This window comes from Bidens hawaiensis, unplaced genomic scaffold, assembly GCF_021521415.1.
Source record: "Bidens hawaiensis isolate Kalapana, Puna unplaced genomic scaffold, B.hawaiensis_p1.1 tig00000512_1, whole genome shotgun sequence".
Classification (NCBI taxonomy): domain Eukaryota; kingdom Viridiplantae; phylum Streptophyta; class Magnoliopsida; order Asterales; family Asteraceae; genus Bidens; species Bidens hawaiensis.
This window is the reverse complement of record NW_027491033.1, coordinates 249,200-272,759: the sequence shown is the minus strand read 5'-3', so window position 1 is coordinate 272,759 and position 23,560 is coordinate 249,200. Positions and strand designations below refer to the sequence as shown.

The window sequence follows — 23,560 nt, the reverse complement described above, 5'->3', positions numbered from 1 at the left end:
TGGCAATTTGGCATTAAAACTTCGATTGAGGTTGTACTAAATGTCATCATATCCCTATCTAATAAATAACCAAAAATCCATAACATCCTTGTCCGACGTGCCTTTCTTCATCTTCCCTGTGGCTTCATCAAAAGACATCTCTCGATCTCAAGCTCCTAGCAAAATTATATGGCTGACATTAACAATGTATGAGATGGTGGTAACACTTCGAGTAACCAGAAGTTGAGGGAAGAGGGACAAAGAACAAGTTTCAAAATAGGTAATAGCAGCGGTGACTGTGAGGGAAGGACTAGGTAGTGGAAAGTAGTTGTCGAGAATGTAATAATCATATATATTACAAAGATTGATTTGTTTACCTGATTGATGAAACAAAATCGGATCAGAGTATGCAAATTGTCGTTTTGAAGGGACACTGGTTGTAACAACTTACTATCGTGGCTAAATAATAGCATACCGTCCTGAAGGTGATGTGTTAAGGTGCAATCATTTCACAGTTTCAATGAAATGTAGAAAGCTAATGGTGGCCTTTCTAGATCCACGTACGATTGTCGATACCAATATGTTGGTGTATACATGATCACACATTGTAAAACAATACTACTTGTCTTGAATCCTTGATAATAAAAATGCAAACATGCATGTGATCTAAACGCTAAATAGAACTATTTATATGTTCATGCAATCACATAAAAGAATGTTCAAACATCGTAAATGAAGCAAAAGAATCAAGTATTGACCACAGCACGATGATCCATGTGACTTATGTATCCGCCCCCGGCAGATATGGAAACGGTGCCTAAACAAAATTGAAGAACAAAACAACATAAAACCACGGTTGATTGAGAGTTCTCAACATAAAATGATTTTTTCATATGAAGTTTTGACCATTTCCACATGGATTTTGTTCAGCACAAAACATAACATAACAGACTCGGACCAAAATGTACCAGAAGCGTTATAGATCATATGACTAGAGGTTATAAGGAGATACCTTGTTATAACATCTCTTTGTAATTATTTTTTAAGTTGGGCTTGACGCCAACCAATGAGTCAAAGTTGGGTTTATTAAAATCCAATATTCCAAACATAAAAACTTGAATTTAACATCAGTAAAATATATTAATATCTTCTAAAGAAAATGAGAGATTGATAAATATCCATTAGCTGATTGAAAATAAATTTTGAAATGTATATGTATGTTAGCTACTTACGGTACTTTTTGAAATATATAATACAAGTATTTTACCCGGCGCGTTGCGTCAGGACATGTTGGTAAAACCCGGACTGTGGTAAAACCAAAGTGTTGTCGGTCTCGGGCATTGAGGCAATAACTCGACACGAGTTCAGTCGGTTTCAGTTACTTTCATAATGACACTGGAGCTAAAAAAGGGGAAAATTTAAAAACTTGAGGTGGACAATGGGGTGGTGTCGGTTGGTAAACTCGGGCGTTGGTAAACATCAGCGTTGTCGGTCTCGAGCGTTGAGGTTGTGAGTCTACGGCTATATGCGAATTCGGTCAGTTTATGTTATGTTCGTCACGTTACCATAACTAAAAAATGTTAATGACCAATGATGTGCCGGCAAGTGACCCAGTCGGGACTTCGCAACACCAAACTTGGCAATTGTTATATATACTGATACGATCCAATAATATTGATTTTTATGATAATATAACGAATAAAAATTAATTTGAAATGTATCCGTTACGTATATTGAATAAATTTTGAAATGTGTCCGTTGTTAACACCCTGAAGTATTAAATTCAATTTTGAAATGTATCCGTTACAAAATTGAATGAATTTTGAAATGTATCCGTTAACACCCTTAAGAATTCAATTCAGATTTGAAATGTATCCTTTAGGTAATTGAATAAAATTTAAAATGTATCCGTTAACACCCTTAAGAATTCAATTCAAATTTGAAATGTATCCGTTAGGTAATTAAATAAATTTTAAAATGTATCCGTTAATACCCTTAAGCATTTAAATCCGTTATAAATACGAAGGCTTCCTTTATAAAACCCGCAACCACTACAATCACCCCACAACCACTAAAATCACCACACTGCGGCGTAACCATTCGCCATTGTCCTCACTCGAACTATCCACCAACGCCATCGTAACTATTCTCATCACCCCTTTGATTTTAATCTTTACTCTAAATTGACGAATATTCATATATGTATTGCAAGTAAACAGAATGAAGATGAAGGGGAAAAAGATTGCTCACTGTTTGGAGGCTGTCAAACTAACCAAACAAATGGTGAAATCGATGGAGTCTGTAAAGAGCTTAGGCCCCGTATGTGGTGTACCGATTGTTCCTAGAAAGTGGTCGTCTGAGGAATCTAACGATCGCCATCTCAAGAAGCTAGCTGATCTCCTTGGAAAATTGCGTCTTAGAGAGCTGGCAAATAAATGGGATGCTAGTGCGTGTGCTGTAATGTCTGAATACTCGCAAAAAATAGGTGGAAAAAGCTTCAGTTCGCGGTATGGAAGCTGGGAGAGTTGCCTCAACGGTTCTTCTTCCTCTAACTAGTCGATCGATTTAACCTCATTCATGATGAAACTTCTAAACGTTGCTGTGGATTTCAAACTTGTGTTCTTTACTTTAAGCATGAGAAAATAACTCTATGTAGTATGCAACTTTGTATGGATATTATGTGTGTGGTCCGTGTGAAAGTTTTATAAGAGAATTGAATGTTTGTATATAATTAGTATGTTGCGCGCTTACTGCTCTACTTTGCAGCGACCAAGCTCCGACACTAGTTCATTGATTAGAAATTGTTACTTACGTACACAACAATGTATAGCACATATATTAAACCAACGGGCTTGTACCTAAAGGTATATATCAAGGTGTGTAGTAAAGGTGTTTCTTCCAAAGTGGCTGAGGGTTCTAGTTCCATAGTACTAGCTAGATATTGTTGTGGATTTATTAGGAGTAGGTTCAAATTGTGTGAGAGTAAACCGTTCTAAAATAAAGAAATCTATATATATGATACGCTACCGTTAAGAAAAGAAAATGAATTAAGCTTAAATTTCTCTTAGTATGCTCATTACCAGATGTTGGAGTTCTCCGTGCATATATACTTGTTCTGGTTTGTTATAGCTAGCTAGCAAGTTGTTTTGTTAGTTTGTTGTAACCATTTTCTGTTATATAGTTAGCTAGCGATGTATATCTGTTTACAATTCTTTGAAATTGCATCACTCAATGACTCATTTGTTTAAGATGCAAACCTATTAATTAAGTAGACATTTCACAATACCTTCATCCTGTAGATTGTTTTTATATGAAAAATTCATACAGACTCAGATTTACATGGAGCGCGCAAATTTTTTTTTAACCAAACCAAGGGACACGAAACAAGCTTTTGAGGTCTAAAGTGACTTCTTAAATCATGACATTTATGTAATAACAACGTTGATTAACACTTTAAATTAACTATAATTAAGAAACGTATCCCCCCCACCCGACCCCCAACAACAACAAAAAAGACACCGAGTTCCCTTTTACGCTATGGATTTAAGCAATATATCCATTTTTGTTGTTATTTAAAGTATTTCTTCATGCAACTTGGTACGTATATGAAAATTGTTAGCTTCTTTTATTTGTTTCAACAGCTTGTTTTTTTATTTGATGATGTGATAAGACGGTAAAGGTATGAAATATGAGGTCATGGGCTCAAACGGTGGTAAAACCCAAGTGTTGTCGGTCCCAGGCATTGAGGAGGTGGTACTGTGACTTTAGCTAGGCACCCTCACACTTTCATGTATTTGTACGAAGGTTCTCTTCCCTTCCATAACTTATAAGGAGTCTCGTCCCTATTCTTGAGAGGTATCTTATTTAAAAGATAATTTGTCGTTAAAATGGCATCCCCCCACATGTCATGGCTCACCCCAGAACTAACCAACATGGCATTCATCATCTCTTTCAATGTACGGTTCTTTCGTTCCGCCATGCCATTTGATTGTGGAGAATAAGGAGGGGTTAATTCATGTATTATGCCACTTTGTGCGCATAAATCCGCAAATGGTGAAAGTTGGTTGGTAAACTCAGACGTTGTAAACGTCAGAGTTGGTCCCGAGCGTTGAGGTTGTGAGTCTACGGCTATAGATGAATTCAGTATGTTTCTGTTATGTTCGTTACGCTGCCATAGCTAAAACATGTTAATGACCAATGAGGTGCCGCTAAGTGACCCAGTTGGGACTTGGCGACAGCAAACTTGGTAATGGTTATGTATAATAATAATATGATCCAATAATATTGATTTTACGATAATATAATAAATAAAATTTAATTTGAAATGTATCCGTTACAAAATTGAATAAATTTTGAAATGTATCTGTTAACGCCCCTAAGCATTCAATTCAAATTGGGAGTGGTCAGTCTGAGACGTTTGTGGTAGATGTCGCTCTCCTTGAGCGTGTCCTCGCCATTCCTATTGCCACTGTCAAGAGTATCCCGCCCGCGTGTCCATGGATTTTGCTCAGGCTTTGTCAGGGGGGCTCCGTAAAGTGGTGGATGCCCCGAGGTCTATTGAGGCTTGGGTTAAACTTTTGTTGTTGCCTCGTTGCACGTTACGTGTTGTCAAACCGGCTACTAGGCAAGAACGAAGGTCCGGTAATAGGAAATCGCTTCAATGTAGCTCCATTATGCGGGCTTTGGCTGTTTGGAAAGATGGGGCAGGTTTAGAAGAGTTGGTGCTACCGCTCCTTGAACTTCCAGTGATGTGGGATTGTCAACATAAAGAAGAGGGAGGGGGGCAATATCAAGCAGTGCCTCCGGAAGGTAGCGGACGGCCATTACACAGCGGCGATCAAAGTCCTGTGTTCATCCGGGGTCGCGCCTGCCGGGGGGGATACTTTGAGAGCATTGATTGATAAACATCCTGTGGTGGACCCCCCGACCATGCCCTCCGTCGTGCCATCGGAACCAGCCTTGCAGGTGGACGGTGATTGTGTGTTGGAATGTATTAAAACCTTCCCGAAAGGTACATCTTGTGGGAGGGATGGTTTGCGGGCCCAACATATTTTAGACGCTTTCTGTGGCCAGGGGTCTCCGACCGCCTCTGGCCTTAAAGGCCATCACTAATGTTGTCAACTTGTGGCTTGGGGGGCTTTGTCCAAAAGTTCTAGCGGAGTTCATTGCTTCGGCACCGTTGACCCCCTGTTGAAGCCTGACAATAGAATTAGACCCATCGCAGTGGGGCCATTTGGAGAAGATTGGTGTCGAAAGTCGCTATGAGTAAAATAGGGAAAAAGGTGGCTGCTTATCTAGGGGATTTCCAATTCGGGGTTGGGATCCCTAATGGGGCAGAAGCGGTATTGCATAGTGCTAACAGATTTTTGAGCGCGTTTCATTCTGACGGGTCCCTGGCTATGCTCACTGTTGATTTTTCTAACGCCTTCAACGAGGTGGATCGGACGACCCTTCTCAGGGAAGTTAGCTGCATATGTCCATCCATCTTCCCATGGGTCCAGTTTTTATATGCCCGCCCCGCCCGTTTATATGTGGGGGATACTCATATCAGGGCTTTTACTGGTGTGTAGCAAGGGGACCCCCTTGGCCCTCTTTTTTTTGCGTTGGTCCTTCATCCGCTCATCCTTAGGGTGCAGGGGACCTGTCCCTTGCCCTTCCATGCTTGGTATTTAGACGATGGCACTATTATTAGTAAGGCTGAGGAGGTCGCTAGAGCGTTGGGCATTATTCGCTCAGAGGGGGCGTCTCTAGGGCTTAGGCTTAATATTCGAAAAACAAAGGTTTTTTGGCCATCATGTGATAATTCGAAGAAAGTGTCGGGTTTATTCCCTGGAGAGATTAGCAGGCCTGCGATGGGAGTTAAACTCTTGGGGGGAGCGGTTAGTCGGGATGCAGGGTTTATTCGGTCTTTGGCAACTAAAAGAGCTTTGAGGGCGGTTGAACTTATGAAACGCCTGCCGGACCTGAGGGACCCCCAAAGTGAGCTCCTTTTGTTACGCTTGTGCATGGGGGTTGCTAAGTTAGTGTTTGGGCTCCGGACCTGTCAACCTGAACATGTCAAAGAGGCTGTGTCCATCTTTGATGCGGGCCTACGGGGGAATTTGAAGATATTGTTGTGTGTGGAGGACCGCATTTTGGGGACCTCCAGGTTGGATTCCTTCCCTATGCGTTGCGGAGGCTTAGGAATTTTCTCGGCTGAGGATGTCTCCGCATATGCATTTGTGGCTTCCAGGTCTCAGTTGTGGAAATTGCAAGACCACGTCCTGCGAAACGCTGGTGTTACGGGGGTAGATCCTGACTACTCTTTTGCACTTGGTAATATTGGAACAACGCTCCCGAACCTTGATATAGGCGGTTTTACTGATAAGGAGACCGCCCCCAAGAAACCTCAACAAACCTTGGCGAGTGCTCTTTATGGTAAACACGTACATGATTTGGAGGAGCGATTCGATATGACCCCGAGACAAAAGGCAGTTTTAGCTTGTCTCAAGGGGGCTCATGCCCAGGATTTTTTGACTGTTGTGCCAATTGAAGGTCTTGGGCAATAGATGTCGGCGGTTGAATACAGAGCCATCCTTAAATACCGGCTTATGATTCCCCTTTTCCCTCCAGATGAATTATGCCCCATTTGTAAAAAAGCTTGTTTGGATAGATTCGGTGAGCATACCCTCCACTGTAAGGAATTGTCGGGATTCAAGTATCGTCATGACTAGGTTAGAGATGTGTTATGGGATGTGCATAGACGTGCCGGGATCTCAGCCAAGAAAGAGGCACCTGTTAACTTTTTGACTGATCCGCGTGAGGGAAGATCTACCATGCGTCCTGCGGATGTTCTTGTGTTTGGCTGGGCAGGGGGTAAGCATGCGTGTGTTGACCTCACTGGGGTGTCCTCGTTGGTGGGGCTGAGAGACAGTGGCTTCGTACCGGGACAGGCGGTTTTGAGAGCGGAGTCTAGGAAGGTTGCTAAGCATGAGACACTGTGTTTGGAGAATCAGCACGTGTTCATTCCATTTGCCTTCGACACTTTTGGATCCCTAGCTCCTGAGGCGGTTCGCTTCTTGGAGCGGGTGCAGAAGGTGGTCCACAGTGACTCGCAGAGCCCGAGGAACCAATGATTTATATTTAGTAGAATAGGCTTTGCGATTCAAAAGAGGATAGCGGCGCAACTTGTTCCTAGAAAGTGGTCGTCTGAGGATTCTAACGATCGCCATCTCGAGAAGCTGATCAAGAAACCAAAACTGATGGTGCAAACAGTTCACAATTTCCCTCTTGCAAATTGTGGAATCAAAGAATCAGACACAAAGCCATTGAAGAATTTGACAAATGTCCACTCAGATGTGGAAAATAAGAAACTGATGGGTAGCTTAAAGCCAAATAAATTTGGCCGATCCACTGATTTTACTGGCACAAGACCACCAAGTGGTAAGGTTAAATTTTGGGATCCCAGAAGTTCAACCAACGGTGGCACCCACAAACCGAAAGTCACCACCACTGTAACTGTGAGGAAGCTGTTGCAACCTTTAAATGGTGCAGACGCTAATGTTAATGTGAAGATCAACTCGCGCGTTAACATTAAGGAAAGTTCATTGAATTCACAATCTTTTGAGCAAGACAAACTCAAAAGCAAGAAGCAACGAGAAGTCGGCAGAAACAAACCTTCATCCAGCTCGAAGCCTGCTGGAAAGGTTAAGTTTTGGGACCCTCTAACAGCGGGGCATGACCAACAGCCAAAGGTCACCACCACCATTCATGTATCAAGGGGAAAACCGTTGAAGAACTCAGGAAATATTGATCCAAATGGTGATCAGGCTAAAAGACTTCAACCAGAAGAATTGCGCCGAAACAAATCTTCGGCCCAAAAGTCAGAAGTCACAATCACTAGTACTGCATCAAGAAAGGAAAGCGAGAAACGTGAGAAGAACAAAGAAGCAGTGCATGTCTTTGATCAAGTCTACCCCCAACTTTCGCATGAAAACCGAATGAAGATAAATGGGGAAAAGATTGGTAATTGGAGGGTTCCTTTGGAAGCAGTCAAATTAACAAAACAACTGCTGAAATGGATGGAGCCTGTAAAGAGCTTAGGCCCCATATGTGGTGTAAAAATCGGGGATAAGTTCAGATACGGAGCACATCTTAAGATGATTGGTCTTTATTGCCAACTTCAATCGGGTATTGATTATACCGAGATTGAGGGAAAAAACTTGGCAATAAGTATCGTTGACTCTCATCGGTATGCAAATGAGACCGGATCTGCTGATCTGTTGATATACTGTGGTCATGGTGGTCATAGTGGTCTTAAATTCTTAGGGCCTAAATCGCTACCAGAAGATCAAGAACTTAATCGCGGTAATCTGGCGTTGAAGAACAGTATGGATGAGAGAACTGTAATCCGAGTGATTAAGAAGCTTAAATTTGATAAGGATGAGGTGTTTGTGTATGATGGTTTGTATGTTGCGAATCATTATACACGACATATAAATGAAGATGGCAAGACAATGTTCAAGTATCATTTAAATAGAGTACCTGGGAGCCTGCACTTCACCAAATGTTAAATGCTAGCTACTGATATCAGTTCTGTTGTTCAGTATTTGTAGCTTTTTTTTTCTTATGAACTAAAGTTAGCATGTTTAGTTCTCTTGTTTTAGCTAGCTATGGGCCATTTGTTGTTGAAATATACATAAGTCATGAAGTTCTAAAATGTTTTATATTTTAAACAATCAAATTACATTCATCTAACATGTAGCATTTCCAAATTCCAATTCAGGATTAAACTTTCCAATATCCAAATCTTATTTCCTGTTAATCCACCAATAGAACTCATAACAACTGTCTTTTACAATATTTTATTGTTCACAAAAAGCCTTTAATTGATTATGGTTTGATAATATGACCAAGAAATGAGTTAAACCAAGCTCGATTTGATTGTTCGGCGAGCTTTCTATTGCAGGTCCGATGTTGGTCGAGCTTTGATAAGAAGAATTCAAAGAAAGACTCGAATCTTGAATACTTATAAAAAGTATCATCATTTGATAACCAAACTAATTTCAAACACCAAAAAAAATTTATATATATTTATTGTCAAAACATACAAAGTACAATGCAAGAAGTTCTAAAATGTTACAGTTTTGATTTAGGAAAGAAAAGAAAAGAAAGATATAGAAAAAAAGGAAAACGGGAGGATTAAAGAAGAAAAGTAAGGAGAAAACTTTCTTTATAAAATGGATAGAATTGGGAAGAAAGGAAAAGAAAGAAAGGAGAAGAAAGGGAAAAGAAAGAATGAAAAGCTTTCCTTTCCTTTCTGTTATTTCGTTAAGTAAACTCAGGAACACAATGATACTTTGCGGGGTTTGGACTACTCGACCATAAAGGGTTTGGCTATACGGTATGGAAACCGTTTTGCCACTCAACTGCTGAGGTGGCGGGCGGTGCCGCTGGCAAACACCACCCCGTTGTTGGTGGTGCCGCCCAAATTCATAAATCGGTAAAAATTTGATGGAGATTTCCCGATGAAATTGCCGGCCAACTTTAAAATCTTCCCATCTTTTAAATGGGGTGTTAAATTATTGAATCCACAATATAGAGAAGAAGACTAAAAATTGGAATTTGAGGATGTGTTGTGACTTGAGAGATCTGAAGTTGCAGGTTGATGGGGTGGAGTTGTGGAAAAGAAGATGTACTTTTTCTTAACATGATGTGTGTTTATTTAATACTATGTTAGTTACCCGTGTAGCACACGGGTTAGAATAAGTAATTTTTTAAATAATAACATAATGTGAAATACAAAAAAAAAATACATCACATATATAAAGATATATTAGACGGTAAAAAAATTACACATTACGTAATTTGGAAATAAAAAGTTGTTAGAAAATTCATAAATTATTTCTTTGTTATTTTCTATATTAAAACTTAGTTGTAGATGGCTACGTTTTTAAACCAACTCGTGGACCAAAACTCATTCTGATCTTAAATTGTTTTGACATGAACAATGTTTGATAATTTAATCGGTTAAACAAACCCACCCGTTTTCTATTGGTTACTTATAAAAATCTAATATTAATAACTAATGCAATATATTTTATATTAAACAAATTAACAAATTTATGATGGTATTAATTCTTTAAATTAGGATGGAATTATTAAAATTGAAAATGAAATATTAAAAAGAGAAATATACTTAATATGAGAGAGAGGAGGGAAAATTTTGTAAGGATAAATATAGTGATGACATATGGCATTTAGAATGCTTTATTTATTAAATAGTATAGATTTTAATTGTATTTAAAAAAAAACTTGAGACAATTATTTGAGTAGGTTAATAGCTTTTAGTTATTAACATGTTTTTGTTAATTTTCTTAAAAAAAACTAAGTAGATAGGTTTCTATAATATTTTTTTATGAACACCCCGGTATAAATTTTAACAAAAAAATATTAGTTTTGAAAAAAAGAGTTTTTTGTCTCGTAAACGACCTTGATAAGCTTGTCGAAATATATTTATGTTTTTTTGACTATCCGACAACGATGGATACTTGAAATTTAATATTTTTTTTTATTTTACATTTGTACTTAATTTAATATTTTTATTTAAGTTATATTAAATTAATTTTACTTATATCAATATTTTTATTTAATTTTAAAAGAGAGGAAAGTGGTGAATTGGTAACAATTTCCATAGTTCTATGAAAGATGGTGAAGTGAAGTGGCATATGATGTGGCGCTGACATGACACTATAAAGTGAGAAGAAAAATGACATCCACACCTTTTAGTCTAATATACACCCAGATGATGACACTGATTCGTTTTTCTTTTTCTTTTACAAACTATATCAATTGTTTCAACTTTCAGTAGAATATAATACGTTTGGTTATTAATAATTTCTTTAACAGCTCGTAATCTATTTTTATTAATCACATATATCTACACTAGTTTTTGAACCCGTGTATTATACGGGATTTGTCAAATAATAAAAATAAATAAGTTATATTATTTTAAAAAAAGAAACGAAATGAAAGATAAAAATAAATTAAGAAATCAGGTATGATATTTTAATTGTGATTCTTAAAAGACTTTTCATGATTGAAATTGTGTGTAGCTTACATACCATATAATAAATCTAAAAGATGCATTGATGATGATGATAAACCGAGTTGCTATAAATGCAAGTGCCTACACAAGCCTTTGAGGCTATATTAGTTTTTATTGAAGTTGTATTGAAATGAACCAAAATCACCATTTTTTAAAATGATCCATAAGTATTCGATGATTGTCTCATGTCAAATCAGAATGAAACATGTGATACAACTGTAGTCCGAAATGCGACAAACACAATTTGGTAATAGGATTGCATGTCCAAAAGGTGTCTTCACATTAAGCGCAACATGTGATACAAATTTTGTATACAAAAAAGTATTTTCAAATTTGTAAACATCATTTTTAGGTCTCATTTACCATGTAAATTAATGTATTAGACAAAGTAAACGATTTATGAATAATAAATTTTTCACGTTTCACGACTTATAAAATGTATCTTCTTCATGTTTTCACTATGTGTAATACACATGGTGGATAATATGAACTTAATGTAATTTTTCGTGTAACAATGTTTAAAAGATGATGATTAATGTGCATATAGACAATATTTTATAGTATAATGTCATAAGATTACATATATGCACACCTAAATATATACTTTATGCAATGTTGAAAAACAACAACCAACCCAATAATTGATTATATTTAGCATCAATTCTTGAATGGTGATTATAAAATGTGGCATTTATACACCTTTAAATAGTTAATAAAATCCATCTAACGATGCTATAACCCAACTGATAAAATGGTTTTAACTAATGGATAGTTAGGAAGAATGAGATGAGATATTAGAAATTATGATGAAAAATTAAGCTATGAGTGAATGTAGGCTTGACACTTAAGCATCAACACTTTGTTTTATTAGTAAAGTAACATAAGATTTGTTTTGTTGAAATTGATTATGTAATAAATGTTTATGGAATTAAAAAACGAAATTTTACAATTTCCAAAAAACAAAGAATTCGGTTATATAACTTTTTAAAAAAATCTAAATTACAGGATGTCACACCCCAACCTACGGCGGAATGCCGGGGCGCGAACTGATTGTCACAGCTCTCAAGGTTACTATCATGCACAATATTTAAATGACAATATCTATTAATTGAATTCAATTATCAAATAAATCAAATACAAACAAGTACATTATTCATACAACAATACAAATTTTATATTTCTTGATTAAAATATTCTTCTAGCTAAATTCTTCACTAAGTCTTCACCAACCTGCATATGCGTATAAAATAAAGTTTTGTCAACAACACATGTTGAGTGAGCAACACACCAGTTTAGTTGTACATATAGTATATATATAACAAAATACGTAGCTGCAACAAGTCATATGAGAATAACAAAATAACCAAATGAGCAAGTATAACTGAGATGTCGAGAAGCACAAAGGCTTTCGACTGGCGTATGATCATACTAGACTGAGATTATGTTGGACCTCTCCGAATGCGAAAGCATACAAAGCAAATAAGCACATAAACAAGTAAGGTATAAGTTGTTAACACATAAGACAAAGTTGCAGTTTTAAGTATAAGTATGTATAAGAAATATTATTTACGCATATGTCCCCAAAAAGTGGAAACAAGTAAAATATGGGAATGTGGTACTCACCTCAATAGACGAACAATAGCGAATAGATAACAATAAAAATAACGAAAGCGGATCACGCACGTTGACGATAAGGCCTAATAAGGAAAAAGAATACGGAGATACGCTAAGTTAGTCAACTAGATCGGATAAACGAGTTCACTAATTAAGTCGTAAAATATTCTTTTTACTTATATGTAATATAATATTTAATTATATATAAAGTTATTATATGAAAAACTATTGGTTTGCCAAATTATAAACAAAGTATATTATATAAAGGTATTATATAAGTAAAACATATCTTCAATAATTACTAGTTTATTAATCCATTTAAAAAAGTGTTACGATGAATTTTATTATATAGAAATATTATTAAGTAAAATAAATCTTTAAAATATTTATTAGTTTGTTAAAACATTTAATAAGTTTGTCCATTTATATATATATATATATATATATATATATATATATATATATATATATATATATATAACCAAAAATATTAGTTTACATGGCATTATATATACGTATATATACATATATGTATATCTAAATACACATATATGTACATACCCGGACAAAGACGTGAGAAAATAAGTATATATGTGATCGGTTTCTAGTAAAATAGTTTATTTATTCATTATTGTTATTACTATACATATTAAATAGCTTTAAAAGAAAAATGCCAAAAATTTAACTAAAAGCCAGGGTTAGCAGGGATCGAAACCGTGACCCCTCACTAGAAAGCTCGGCTAAGGGCGCACCAGTCAACTGGGCTGGTGGCTCATCTGGTTAGAAAATAGTTTTAAATAGATATAACTTAACAGAAGCAGATAACTAATCAAACAAACCCTAGAGATCCGATTTGGTTAAACTGTTATACGATTAAACGATTAAAATTAGGGTTAATGATTAGTGGGTAAAGACGAACTTGTTACACTAATTGATTACCTCTAACGATGTCCGATCAAGGGTTAATTGTATCCATATGTAGCCGGCAGGGAACAAGAACGGGAACACGACACAGCAGCCTTGTTAATCCAATTGGTTATGGGGTTGCAGTAGGCGACGGCTTAGCGGTTCTATATGCAAGTTTAATTGAGTTATAACTGTTCGTAGCTTATATAATGCGTCTCATGAGGTGTCGGCTAGGGCAAATAAGGTAAACGAATCATTGTGATCGTGTTTACCCAAATTAGATGAACGGTTGAGCCGAAATAGGCATGTATAACGTAATAGTTGATTCAATTTCTATGTTAGCAACGAAAATTATGGTCCAAGCTAGCCAATTGGGTATTCGGGTACAAGAAACTGAATTTGGGTCCTGGTTTGGGTTATGGTTTATCGATAAAGTTTCCCGAATGTAAAACGAGTCGGGTCAATGAACAAAAATATTATTTTGGAAAAACCGAGTTGTTACACAGGACTCCAAATTTCTTTAGGTATAACCGATCATTGTTTCAATGCTAAATTTTTTTTTAAAAATGAGTACGTTTATATTTTTAAATTAAAAATATAAAATTAATAATTACATTAATTGAAATTTTAAATTAAATAGCATAATTAAAAATTTATATATATTAAATGAGAAGTCTCGCATAATTCAAACTGAATTCATGAGTCCCTGTTGTTAAAACATGTGTTGACATCTTTAATAAAAAGTAATGTATACATTGAGCAAAATTATGTTTTAGGTTTTATATTATTGTAAATAGTCATTAATGTATGCATTATTTCTTGAGATGTAACTCATGGGTCAAATCATTTTTACCAATGACCAATGGATAGCATGGATTAAGGAGAAGAGAGATTAGAATATTAGTATGAAATTTTAATCTAGGAATGAATATGGTTATGACACCTAAACATCATTATTTTTGTTTATTAGTATTGTAAGATTTTGCATAAGTGAATATACCTGGGAACGGCCATAGTTATTTATTGGCATTAAAACTTCTATTGGGGTTGTACTATATGTCATCATATCCCTATCTAATAAATAACCAAAAATCCATAACATCCTTGTCCGACGTGCAGCTTTCTTCATCTTCCATGTGGCTTCATCAAAAGACATCTCTCGATCTCAAGCTCCTAGCAAAATTATATGGCTGACATTAACAATGTATGAGATGGTGGTAACACTTCGAGTAACCAGAAGTTGAGGGAAGAGGGACAAAGAACAAGTTTCAAAATAGGTAATAGCAGCGGTGACTGTGAGGGAAGGACTAGGTAGTGGAAAGTAGTTGTCGAGAATGTAATAATCATATATATTACAAAGGTTGATTTGTTTACCTGATTGATGAAACAAAATCGGATCAGAGTATGCAAATTGTCGTTTTGAAGGGACACTGGTTGTAACAACTTACTATTGTGGCTTGTAAAGAAGAAGATGGTTGTAGTGAAAGTAATGTTTATTACTTGAATGTGTGAATAATACAAAGACAACTACATCTATTTATACACAAACAAACCCTAGCTTTCAACTCATAAAAGGCCCATGGGCTTTAACCAACTACATGGGCTAAAACCCTAATTATAACTAAATACAACTAACACTCCTCCTCAAGTTGGAGCATAGATGTTAATCATGCCCAACTTGTTACAAATAAAATCTATATGAGCTTTCCGGAGCGGTTTAGTTAGAATGTCTGCTAGCTGAAAATTTGTCTTCACATGAACTGGTTGAATGGATGGAGGATCAGTTTGTGTGCCTACTACTCGATCTCTGATAAGGTGGCAGTCGACCTCAATATGTTTTGTCCTCTCATGAAATACTTGATTCTTGGCTATGTGAATGGTTGATTGACTATCACAGTATAACCGCATCAAGTCATTAGAAACAACCCCGAGTTCTTTGAGAAGACGACGTACCCATGTCATCTCTGATGTTACATCTGCCATGGCTCTATACTCCGATTCGGCACTCGACCGGGAAACCGTGTGTTGCTTCTTACTCTTCCATGATACAAGATTTCCTCCAACAAACACACAATATCCGGTGGTAGATCGTCGAGAAATCGGACAACCTGCCCAATCTGCATCTGAGAACCCTGATATCCGACCATCTCCTTCTTCCGTGAAGGCACCCACACGACAATGACCCTGATCAGAGTATAATATACTCAAACCAGGTGAGGTCTTAAGATATCTTAAGACACGAATGGCAGCATCCCAGTGACCGGTGTATGGCGCAGCCATAAATTGGCTCAGTAGAACACTAAAAGTAAAGGAGATATCCGGTCGTGTGACGGTTAAATAATTAAGTTTACCAACCAACCGTCTGTATCGCTCAGGATCTTTCATTGGATCTCCTTCCTTTGGGAGGAGTTTCTTTGTAGGAAGCATTGGGGTATCAACAGGTTTACAACCCAGTAAGCCACATTCAGTCAACATATCAAGGACATACTTTCGTTGGGAGAGAAGTATTCCTTGTGGAGAGCGAGAAACTTCTATGCCAAGGAAATACCTCAATCAACCTAAGTCGCTGACCTGAAACTGAGACTGAAGAAACTGCTTGAGTTCGGTGATCCCGACCTCGTCATCACCTGTGATTATAATGTCATCCACATAAACAACTACGATAATCCTCTTTCCTTTCTGGTGTCTAAAGAAGACAGAGTGATCGTAGGCACTCCGAGTCATCCCAAACTGTCCCATAACACTAGAGAATCGACCAAACCATGCCCTGGGAGACTGTTTACGACCATATAGAGAACGACGTAGTCTACAAACTTTCGAGGCCTCCTCCTCAACAACGAACCCTGGTGGCTGCTCCATATATACCTCCTCCTCAAGAACACCATTAAGAAAGGCGTTCTTGACATCAAGCTGGTGGAGCGGCCAATGATTAATGGCAGCAAGAGCAATACAAATACGGACAGATGGCATTTTAGCAACTGGCGAGAAGGTTTCATTATAATCAATGCCATATGCCTGAGAATACCCTTTTGCGACCAACCGAGCCTTCAAGCGGTGTAAGGAGCCGTCCGGGTGTAGTTTAACCGTAAACACCCAACGACAACCAACAATAAGCTTCCCTTTAGGAAGTGTTTCAAGATCCCATGTATGATTGGACTTTAGAGCCCCAATTTCGTCTTCCATAGCCTTTCGCCATCCTGGGTGAGCGAGAGCGCTCGTCACATTTTTGGGAATCGGGTAGGAATAAGAGTAGTGGTGTACGCATGAGATTCAGGAGATAGGCGGGTGTAGGCAACATAGTCCTGAATTGGGTAACGAGTGCATTTCCGGGGTTCTTTGCGAAAAGAAATAGGTATATCGGGTAGTGGTGCACCAGGAGGATCATAAACGGGTGTATCTGGGGTAGCTTCTGGTAAAGGTGTCGGATCGGGTAAGGATGTATCAGTGAGAGGTGTAGATTGTTCGGATGCAGACGGAGGATCTGAGGGTATTTCGGGGTTGTGGCCTGAATGTGAATCAAGTGTCTCTGATATTTGACCCTTACCTCGCCTAGCATATGTGAAAAGCAGTGGCGGAGGTTCTGTCGGTGGGTCAGAATCAGCAGAGATTGGATCGGTAGAGGGAATCGACACAGGAATGGTGGGGAGGAAGGGAGATGTGGGTATATCGAGGTCGGGAAACGGGTCAGAAACAGGAGTGGAACACTCGGGAAAGTAAGGAGACTCGTGAAAAGTGACATCGTCACTAGTAAAGTATCGGTGAAGTGATGGGCTATAGCATCGATACCCTTTTTGAACCCGTGAGTAACCAAGAAAGACACAACGAATGGCTCGGGGATCAAGTTTGATGGTTTTCGGACGATGGTCATGAACATAGGCGACGCAACCAAATACTTTAGGTGCGAGGGGAAATGGATCATCGTTGGGAAATAGTACAAAAAACGGTGTTATACCATGAAGAACGGTTGAGGGCATGCGGTTAATCAGATATGTGGCAGTGAGAACGGCATCTCCCCAAAAACGATGAGGAACACGTGATTGGATCATGATTGTGCGAGCAACATCCAATATGTGACGATTTTTGCGTTCGGACACACCATTTTGTTGAGATGTATAAGCACACGATGATTCATGAATAATGCCGTTGGTTTTTAAGTATGAAGAAAAGTCGGTGGAAAAGTATTCTTTAGCATTATCAGATCGTAAAGTTTTAATGGTGGTGTTAAATTGGTTTTGAACATAAGCATTAAATTCTCGAAATATGGAAAATACCTCACTACGAGATTTCAACAAATAAACCCAAGTAGTGCGAGAATAGTCATCAATAAAGGTAATAAAATATTCAAAACCCAACGTAGATTTGATAGGTCAAGGACCCCATACATCAGAATGCAACAGTTCAATACAAGAACTGACTCGATTGGGCACCCTAGGGGGATAGGGACGCCTGGTATGTTTACCAAGTTGACACGACTCACAATGAAAATTAAAAGACGAAAGTGGTAAATCTGGTCGCATTTGCCTCAGAAACGCTGTAGATGGATGACCTAACCGACAGTAAGCCTCCCTGACAACGGAATCACATAAGTTTGCTACAGGATGCGAAAACGGGGATATACGATAGAGACCTCCTGACTCAAAACCAATACCAATTACCCGGTTTGTTCCTAGTTCATGAAAAACGCAGTGAGTTGGGTAAAAGGTCACAGAACAGTTGTTTTGTTTGGTAATCTGACTCACTGAACAAAGACTGGTAGGAAATTTAGGAACAAATAGGATAGAAGACAGTTTTAGGTTTTCTGAGTTACTGATGGATCCTATGCCGAGAACGGGACATGAAGATCCATCGGCAAGACGTACCGGTGCATGGGAAACATTTTGAAGACTAGAAAAAATACCCCGATTCCCAGTCATGTGATGTGTGGCTCCAGAATCAATCACCCATGATGGGTGATAAGTCAAGGCTAGAAGGTTTACCTGAATGTGCCGAGCTGGTTTGAGGATGAGGCAACTGGGAGGTAAGAAACCGTTGAATAAGATCATGCTCCTCTTTAGTAAATGTATACATGTATTTATTTTCGCCCATAGTGATACACGAAACTGAAAATTGACTGTGAACAGTAACAAGTGCGGGTGGAGGGCGGGAACAGATTCCGGCGTAAACAGTTACTCGTCGTGAACAGTAAATCCCGGCAGCGAACAGTAATTCCGGCAGCGAACAGTAACTTTCCGGCAGTGAACAGAAATTCCGGCAAACGAACAGTAACTTCCGGCAGTAAACAGTAACTTCCGGCGTGAACAGTAATTTCCAGGCTGAACAGTAACTTCCGGCGGGAACAGTGATTTCCGGCAATGAACAGTACTCCAGTGAACAGTGATTCCGCATGAACAGTATTCCGGTGAACAGTTTTCCGGTGAACAGTGCTCGTCGGTGAACAATACTTTCACGGTCGAAAAAAAAGGATTTCGTGACAGGACAGAACAATAAGGCAGGAGCTTGTTTCAGATCTGAAGGCTGCTGGTGACGGCTGGTCAGACTCGGGTTCGGGTCAGATCGCGGCTAGGGTTTGGATCGAGAGCCGTAGCTCTGATACCATGTAAAGAAGAAGATGGTTGTAGTGAAAGTAATGTTTATTACTTGAATGTGTGAATAATACAAAGACAACTACATCTATTTATACACAAACAAACCCTAGCTTTCAACCCATAAAAGGCCCATGGGCTTTAACCAACTACATGGGCTAAAACCCTAATTATAACTAAATACAACAAACATGGCTAAATAATAGCATACCGTCAGGTGCAATCATGTCACATTTTCAATGAAATGTAGAAAGCTACCGTCAGCGTTGTCGGTCCCGAGCGTTGAGGTTGTGATTCTACGGCTATACATGAATTCGGTCGGTTTCTGTTATGTTCTTTACGCTATCGTAACTAAAAAATGTTAATGACCAATGAGGTGCCGCCAAGTGACCCAGTCGGGACTTCGCGACACCAAACTTGGCAATTGTTATATATACCAATATGATCCAATAATATTGATTTTTATGATAATATAACGAATAAAAGTTAATTTGAAATGTATTCGTTACATATATTGAATAAATTTTGAAATGTGTCCGTTAACACCCTGAAGCATTCAATTCAATTTTGAAATGTATCCGTTACAAAATTGAATAAAATTAAAATATATCCGTTAACACCCTTAAGAATTCAATTCACATTTTGAAATGTATCCGTTAGGTAATTGAATAGAATTTAAAATGTATCCGTTAATACCCTTAAGAATTCAATTCAAATTTTGAAATGTATCCGTTAGGTAATTAAATAAATTTTAAAATGTATCCGTTAACACTCTTAAGCATTTAAATCCGTTATAAATACGAAGGCTTCCTTTTTAAAACCCGCAACCACTACAATTACCCTGCAACCACTACAATCACCACACTGCGGCGCAGTAATTCGCCATTGTCCTCACTCGAACTATCCACCAACGCCATCGTAACTATTCTCATCACCCCCTTTGATTTTAATCTTCACTCTAAATTTGATGCAACCATAACCTTATAGGGTTGATTGTTGATGAATATTCATATATGTATTGCAAGTAAACAGAATGAAGATGAAGGGGAAAAAGATTGCTCACTGTTTGGAGGCTGTCAAACTAACCAAACAAATGGTGAAATGGATGGAGTCTGTAAAGAGCTTAGGCCCCGTATGTGGTGTGCCGATTGTTCCTAGAAAGTGGTCGTCTGAGGATTCTAACGATCGCCATCTCGAGAAGCTGATCAGGAACACAAAACTGATGGTGCAAATAGTTCACAATTTCCCTCTTGCAAATTGTGGAATCAAAGAATCAGACACAAAGCCATTGAGGAATTTGACAAATGTCCACTCATATGTGGAAAATAAGAAACTGATGGGTAGCTTGAGGCCAAATGAATTCGGTCGGCCCACTGATTTTACTGGCACAAGACCACCAAGTGGTGAAGTGAAATTTTGGGATCTCGGAAGTTCAAACAACGGTGGTGCCCACAAATCGAAAGCCGCCACCACTGTAACAGTGAGGAAGCCGTTGCAGCCTTTAAATGGTGCAGACGCTGATGTTAATGTGAAGATCAACTCGCGCGTTAACATTAAGGAAGGTTCATTGAATTCACAGTCTTTTGAGCAAGACAAACTCAAAAGCAAGAAGCAACCAGAAGTCAGCAGACTCAAACCTTCATCCAGCTCAAAACCTGCTGGAAAGGTCAAGTTTTGGGACCCTCTAACAGCGTTTCATGACCAACAGCCAAAGGTCACCACCACCGTTCATGTATCAAGGGAAAAGCCTATCAAAAATTCTGAAAATGTTGACTCAGATGGTGAGGCTAAAAGATTTCAACCAGAAGAATTACGCAGAAAGAAATCTTCTTTTGGCTCAAAAGACAGCGAGGCCCAAAAATCAGCAGTCACAACTACTGCATCACAAAAGGAAAACGAGAAACGTGAGAAGATCAAAGAAGCAATGAATGTCTTTGATCAAGTCTACCCCCAACTTTCGCATGAAAACTGAATAAAGATAAACGGGGAAAAGATTGGTAACTGGAGGGTTCCTTTGGAAGCAGTCAAATTAACAAAACAAATGTTCAAATGGATGGAGCCCGTAAAGAGCTTAGGCCCCATATGTGGTGTACAAGTTGGTGATAAGTTCAAATACAGGGCACAACTAAAGATGACCGGTCTTCACTGCCAACTTCAATCAGGTATTGATTATACCAATATTGAAGGAAAAAACTTGGCCATAAGTATCGTTGATTCTCATCGGTACGCAAATGACCCCAGATCTGCTGATATGTTGATATATTGTGGTCATGGTGGTCATAGTGGTCTTAAATTCTTAGGGCCTAAATCGCTACCAGAAGATCGAGAACTTAAACGCGGTATTGTGGCGTTGAAGAACAGTATGGATGAGAGAACTGTGATCCGAGTGATTAAGAAGCTTAAATTTGGTAAGGATGAGGTGTTTGTGTATGATGGTTTGTATGTTGCGAATCATTATACACGGCATAGAAATGAAGATGGCAAGACAATGTTCAAGTATCATTTAAATAGAGTACCATGGGCAGCCTGCAATTCACCAAATGTTGAATGCTAGCTACTGATATCAGTTCTATTGTTCAGTATTTGTAACTTTTTTTTTTCTTATGAATACAGTTAGCATGTTTAGTTCTCTTGTTTTAGCTAGTTATGGGCCATCTGTTGTTGAAATATACATAAGTCATGAAGTTCTAAGATGTTATATTTTAAACAATCAAATTACATTCATCCAACATTTAGCATTTCCAAATTCCAATTCAAGATTAAACTTTCCAATATCCAAATCTTATTTCCCATTAATCCACCAAGAGAATGTTAAACGTATCCAACACTAAATCGGATTGATGACTCCTAGAATCTCGGAGAATATTTGATATAATAATAATTAGTTTATTATTTAGATAAGTTAGTCTTATCTTTAATCCTAACTGTATTTGGTTTCAAATTCAGTATTTGAGTTAGTATAGGATTAGAAACCATTGGTTTATATATACCATAGGTTCAATGTGTTAGTTAATTATTAAGTTTTTCTCGTTTGCCGTTTTCTTAATAAAAGAGTCGATCGCGTGTTGATCAAATCCCGTGCTTGCGTTCTTGATTCGCTTGCTCAAAGTTTAACAAGTGGTATATGAGCTTGGTGAACAAAAAAATCCGTTTCGAGAGTCGTAACGCGGAGTAGAGAAGGCAACGACCTTTAGGGACCAGTTCGTTGTGGCAGTGATCAAGAACAAGAGGCGATTATTGATAACCGGATAAAGAAGGAAAAGGCCGACCGCAGCAGCAAACAAACCGATCGCAGTAAAGAACACGATCACAAAAGAGTTGGTTGATTAAACCTAGTCTTGGGTAGCCGTAGTTGTTAAACCTAGCTGTAGTTGTTTGTGCTCGATCTAACTAAAATAAAGATAGTAGTTGTCGATTAACGAGCAGGCGGACAGAAGATTGTTTAGGTTTGAAGACGGCAATCGGCAGTTCTTCTATTTACATTATGAAAGTATAATATATATATTATTATATTGTTTGTTGCTTTCTTTTTGTTCGAGGCTAACCCACTGGAATCACAAAAGTCAACCTCACATCAACTTTGAAATTAAGATCAAATATATTGGTTGTTCTTGTAGTTGAAGGCGTCGAGAAAAGGAGGGGAAAAATATAAAAAGTTTTGGTGTTTTCCGATCCAGTGTCTCGATCTAGTTTTGTTTATTGGGCTAGTGATTGAACCAAGCATAGTCGAAGGAAGCGAGGTCGACTGTTTTAGTATGTTTAAAACCGAGAAACCGATCGAAGGAAGGTGTGTCCAGGTTCCATCTCGGTGAGTTTCCGATCAAACGTATCCAGGTTGCGGAAGTAGTTGACAGCGGATCGTAGGTTGTTTCAAGGCTGCCTTGACAATAAAAAAAAGGCTACTAGTAACAACGGAAACGGGCTGTCATATAGGATAGCAGGTGTGCACGTTTGGGTTCGAATTTGAGAACAAAACAAGTAATGGTGAGGGAATTAGAAGGTGTTTTAAGTTTGCCGGTATAACGGAGTGTGACAAGGTCATGCATCAACTTAGTTTTGGTGTTCATCGAGTTGAAGTTTTCGGTGATGATATTCCATAACCGTGAGTAGGGATGGTTAAATCTCTGTGTGTCGAGGAGTTATGATGTGCCATCACCGTGTGTCGGGATGGTTAAATCTCCGTGTATCGAGCAATGATGTTGTGCCATGATCGTGTGTCGGTATGGTTATTAGGGTCGGTTCTCTACATTCGCCGACATTATTAGGGTCGGTTCCCTGCATTCGCCGACATTATTAGGGTCGGTCTCCTACATTCGCCGATATCATTAGGGTCGGTTCCCTACATTCGCCGACATTATTACGGTCGGTTCCCTGCATTCGCCGACATTATTAG

At 38.2% G+C, this 23,560-nt stretch overlaps 2 protein-coding genes across 3 annotated transcripts; both read left to right on the top strand.

The window, feature by feature from the left end:
- The first annotated feature begins 7,322 nt into the window (after positions 1-7,322).
- LOC143630965 (uncharacterized) lies at positions 7,323-21,645 on the top strand. 2 transcript variants are annotated; one of them, XR_013153268.1, is made up of 3 exons: positions 7,323-7,779; positions 20,946-21,262; positions 21,541-21,645. XR_013153268.1 is itself a non-coding variant. In XM_077099850.1 (2 exons), exons 1-2 carry the CDS (start codon positions 7,335-7,337, stop codon positions 21,137-21,139), a joined length of 639 nt encoding a protein of 212 aa, XP_076955965.1. In that variant the 5' UTR covers positions 7,323-7,334; the 3' UTR covers positions 21,140-21,265. The 2 variants fall into 2 exon arrangements, 1 of the variants encoding a protein (XP_076955965.1); XM_077099850.1 differs by lacking the exon at positions 21,541-21,645 and having other exon boundaries at positions 20,946-21,265.
- On the top strand, positions 21,221-21,721 carry LOC143632139 (YDG domain-containing protein At5g47150-like). The gene has a single exon (XM_077100721.1). The coding sequence runs from the start codon at positions 21,221-21,223 to the stop codon at positions 21,719-21,721; it is 501 nt and encodes a 166-aa protein (XP_076956836.1).
- The last annotated feature ends 1,839 nt before the right edge of the window (positions 21,722-23,560 follow it).

What these genes read in the sequence shown, in the direction of transcription:
- LOC143632139 (XM_077100721.1), top strand. Translation starts at nt 21,221, where the DNA reads ATGGAGCCCGTAAAGAGCTTAGGCCCCATATGTGGTGTACAAGTTGGT.
- LOC143630965 (XM_077099850.1), top strand. Translation starts at nt 7,335, where the DNA reads ATGGGTAGCTTAAAGCCAAATAAATTTGGCCGATCCACTGATTTTACT. An exon ending in AGGAAATATTGATCCAAATG is followed by an intron (nt 7,780 to 20,945) that starts GTGATCAGGCTA and finishes ATGTTGACTCAG; the next exon opens with ATGGTGAGGCTAAAAGATTT.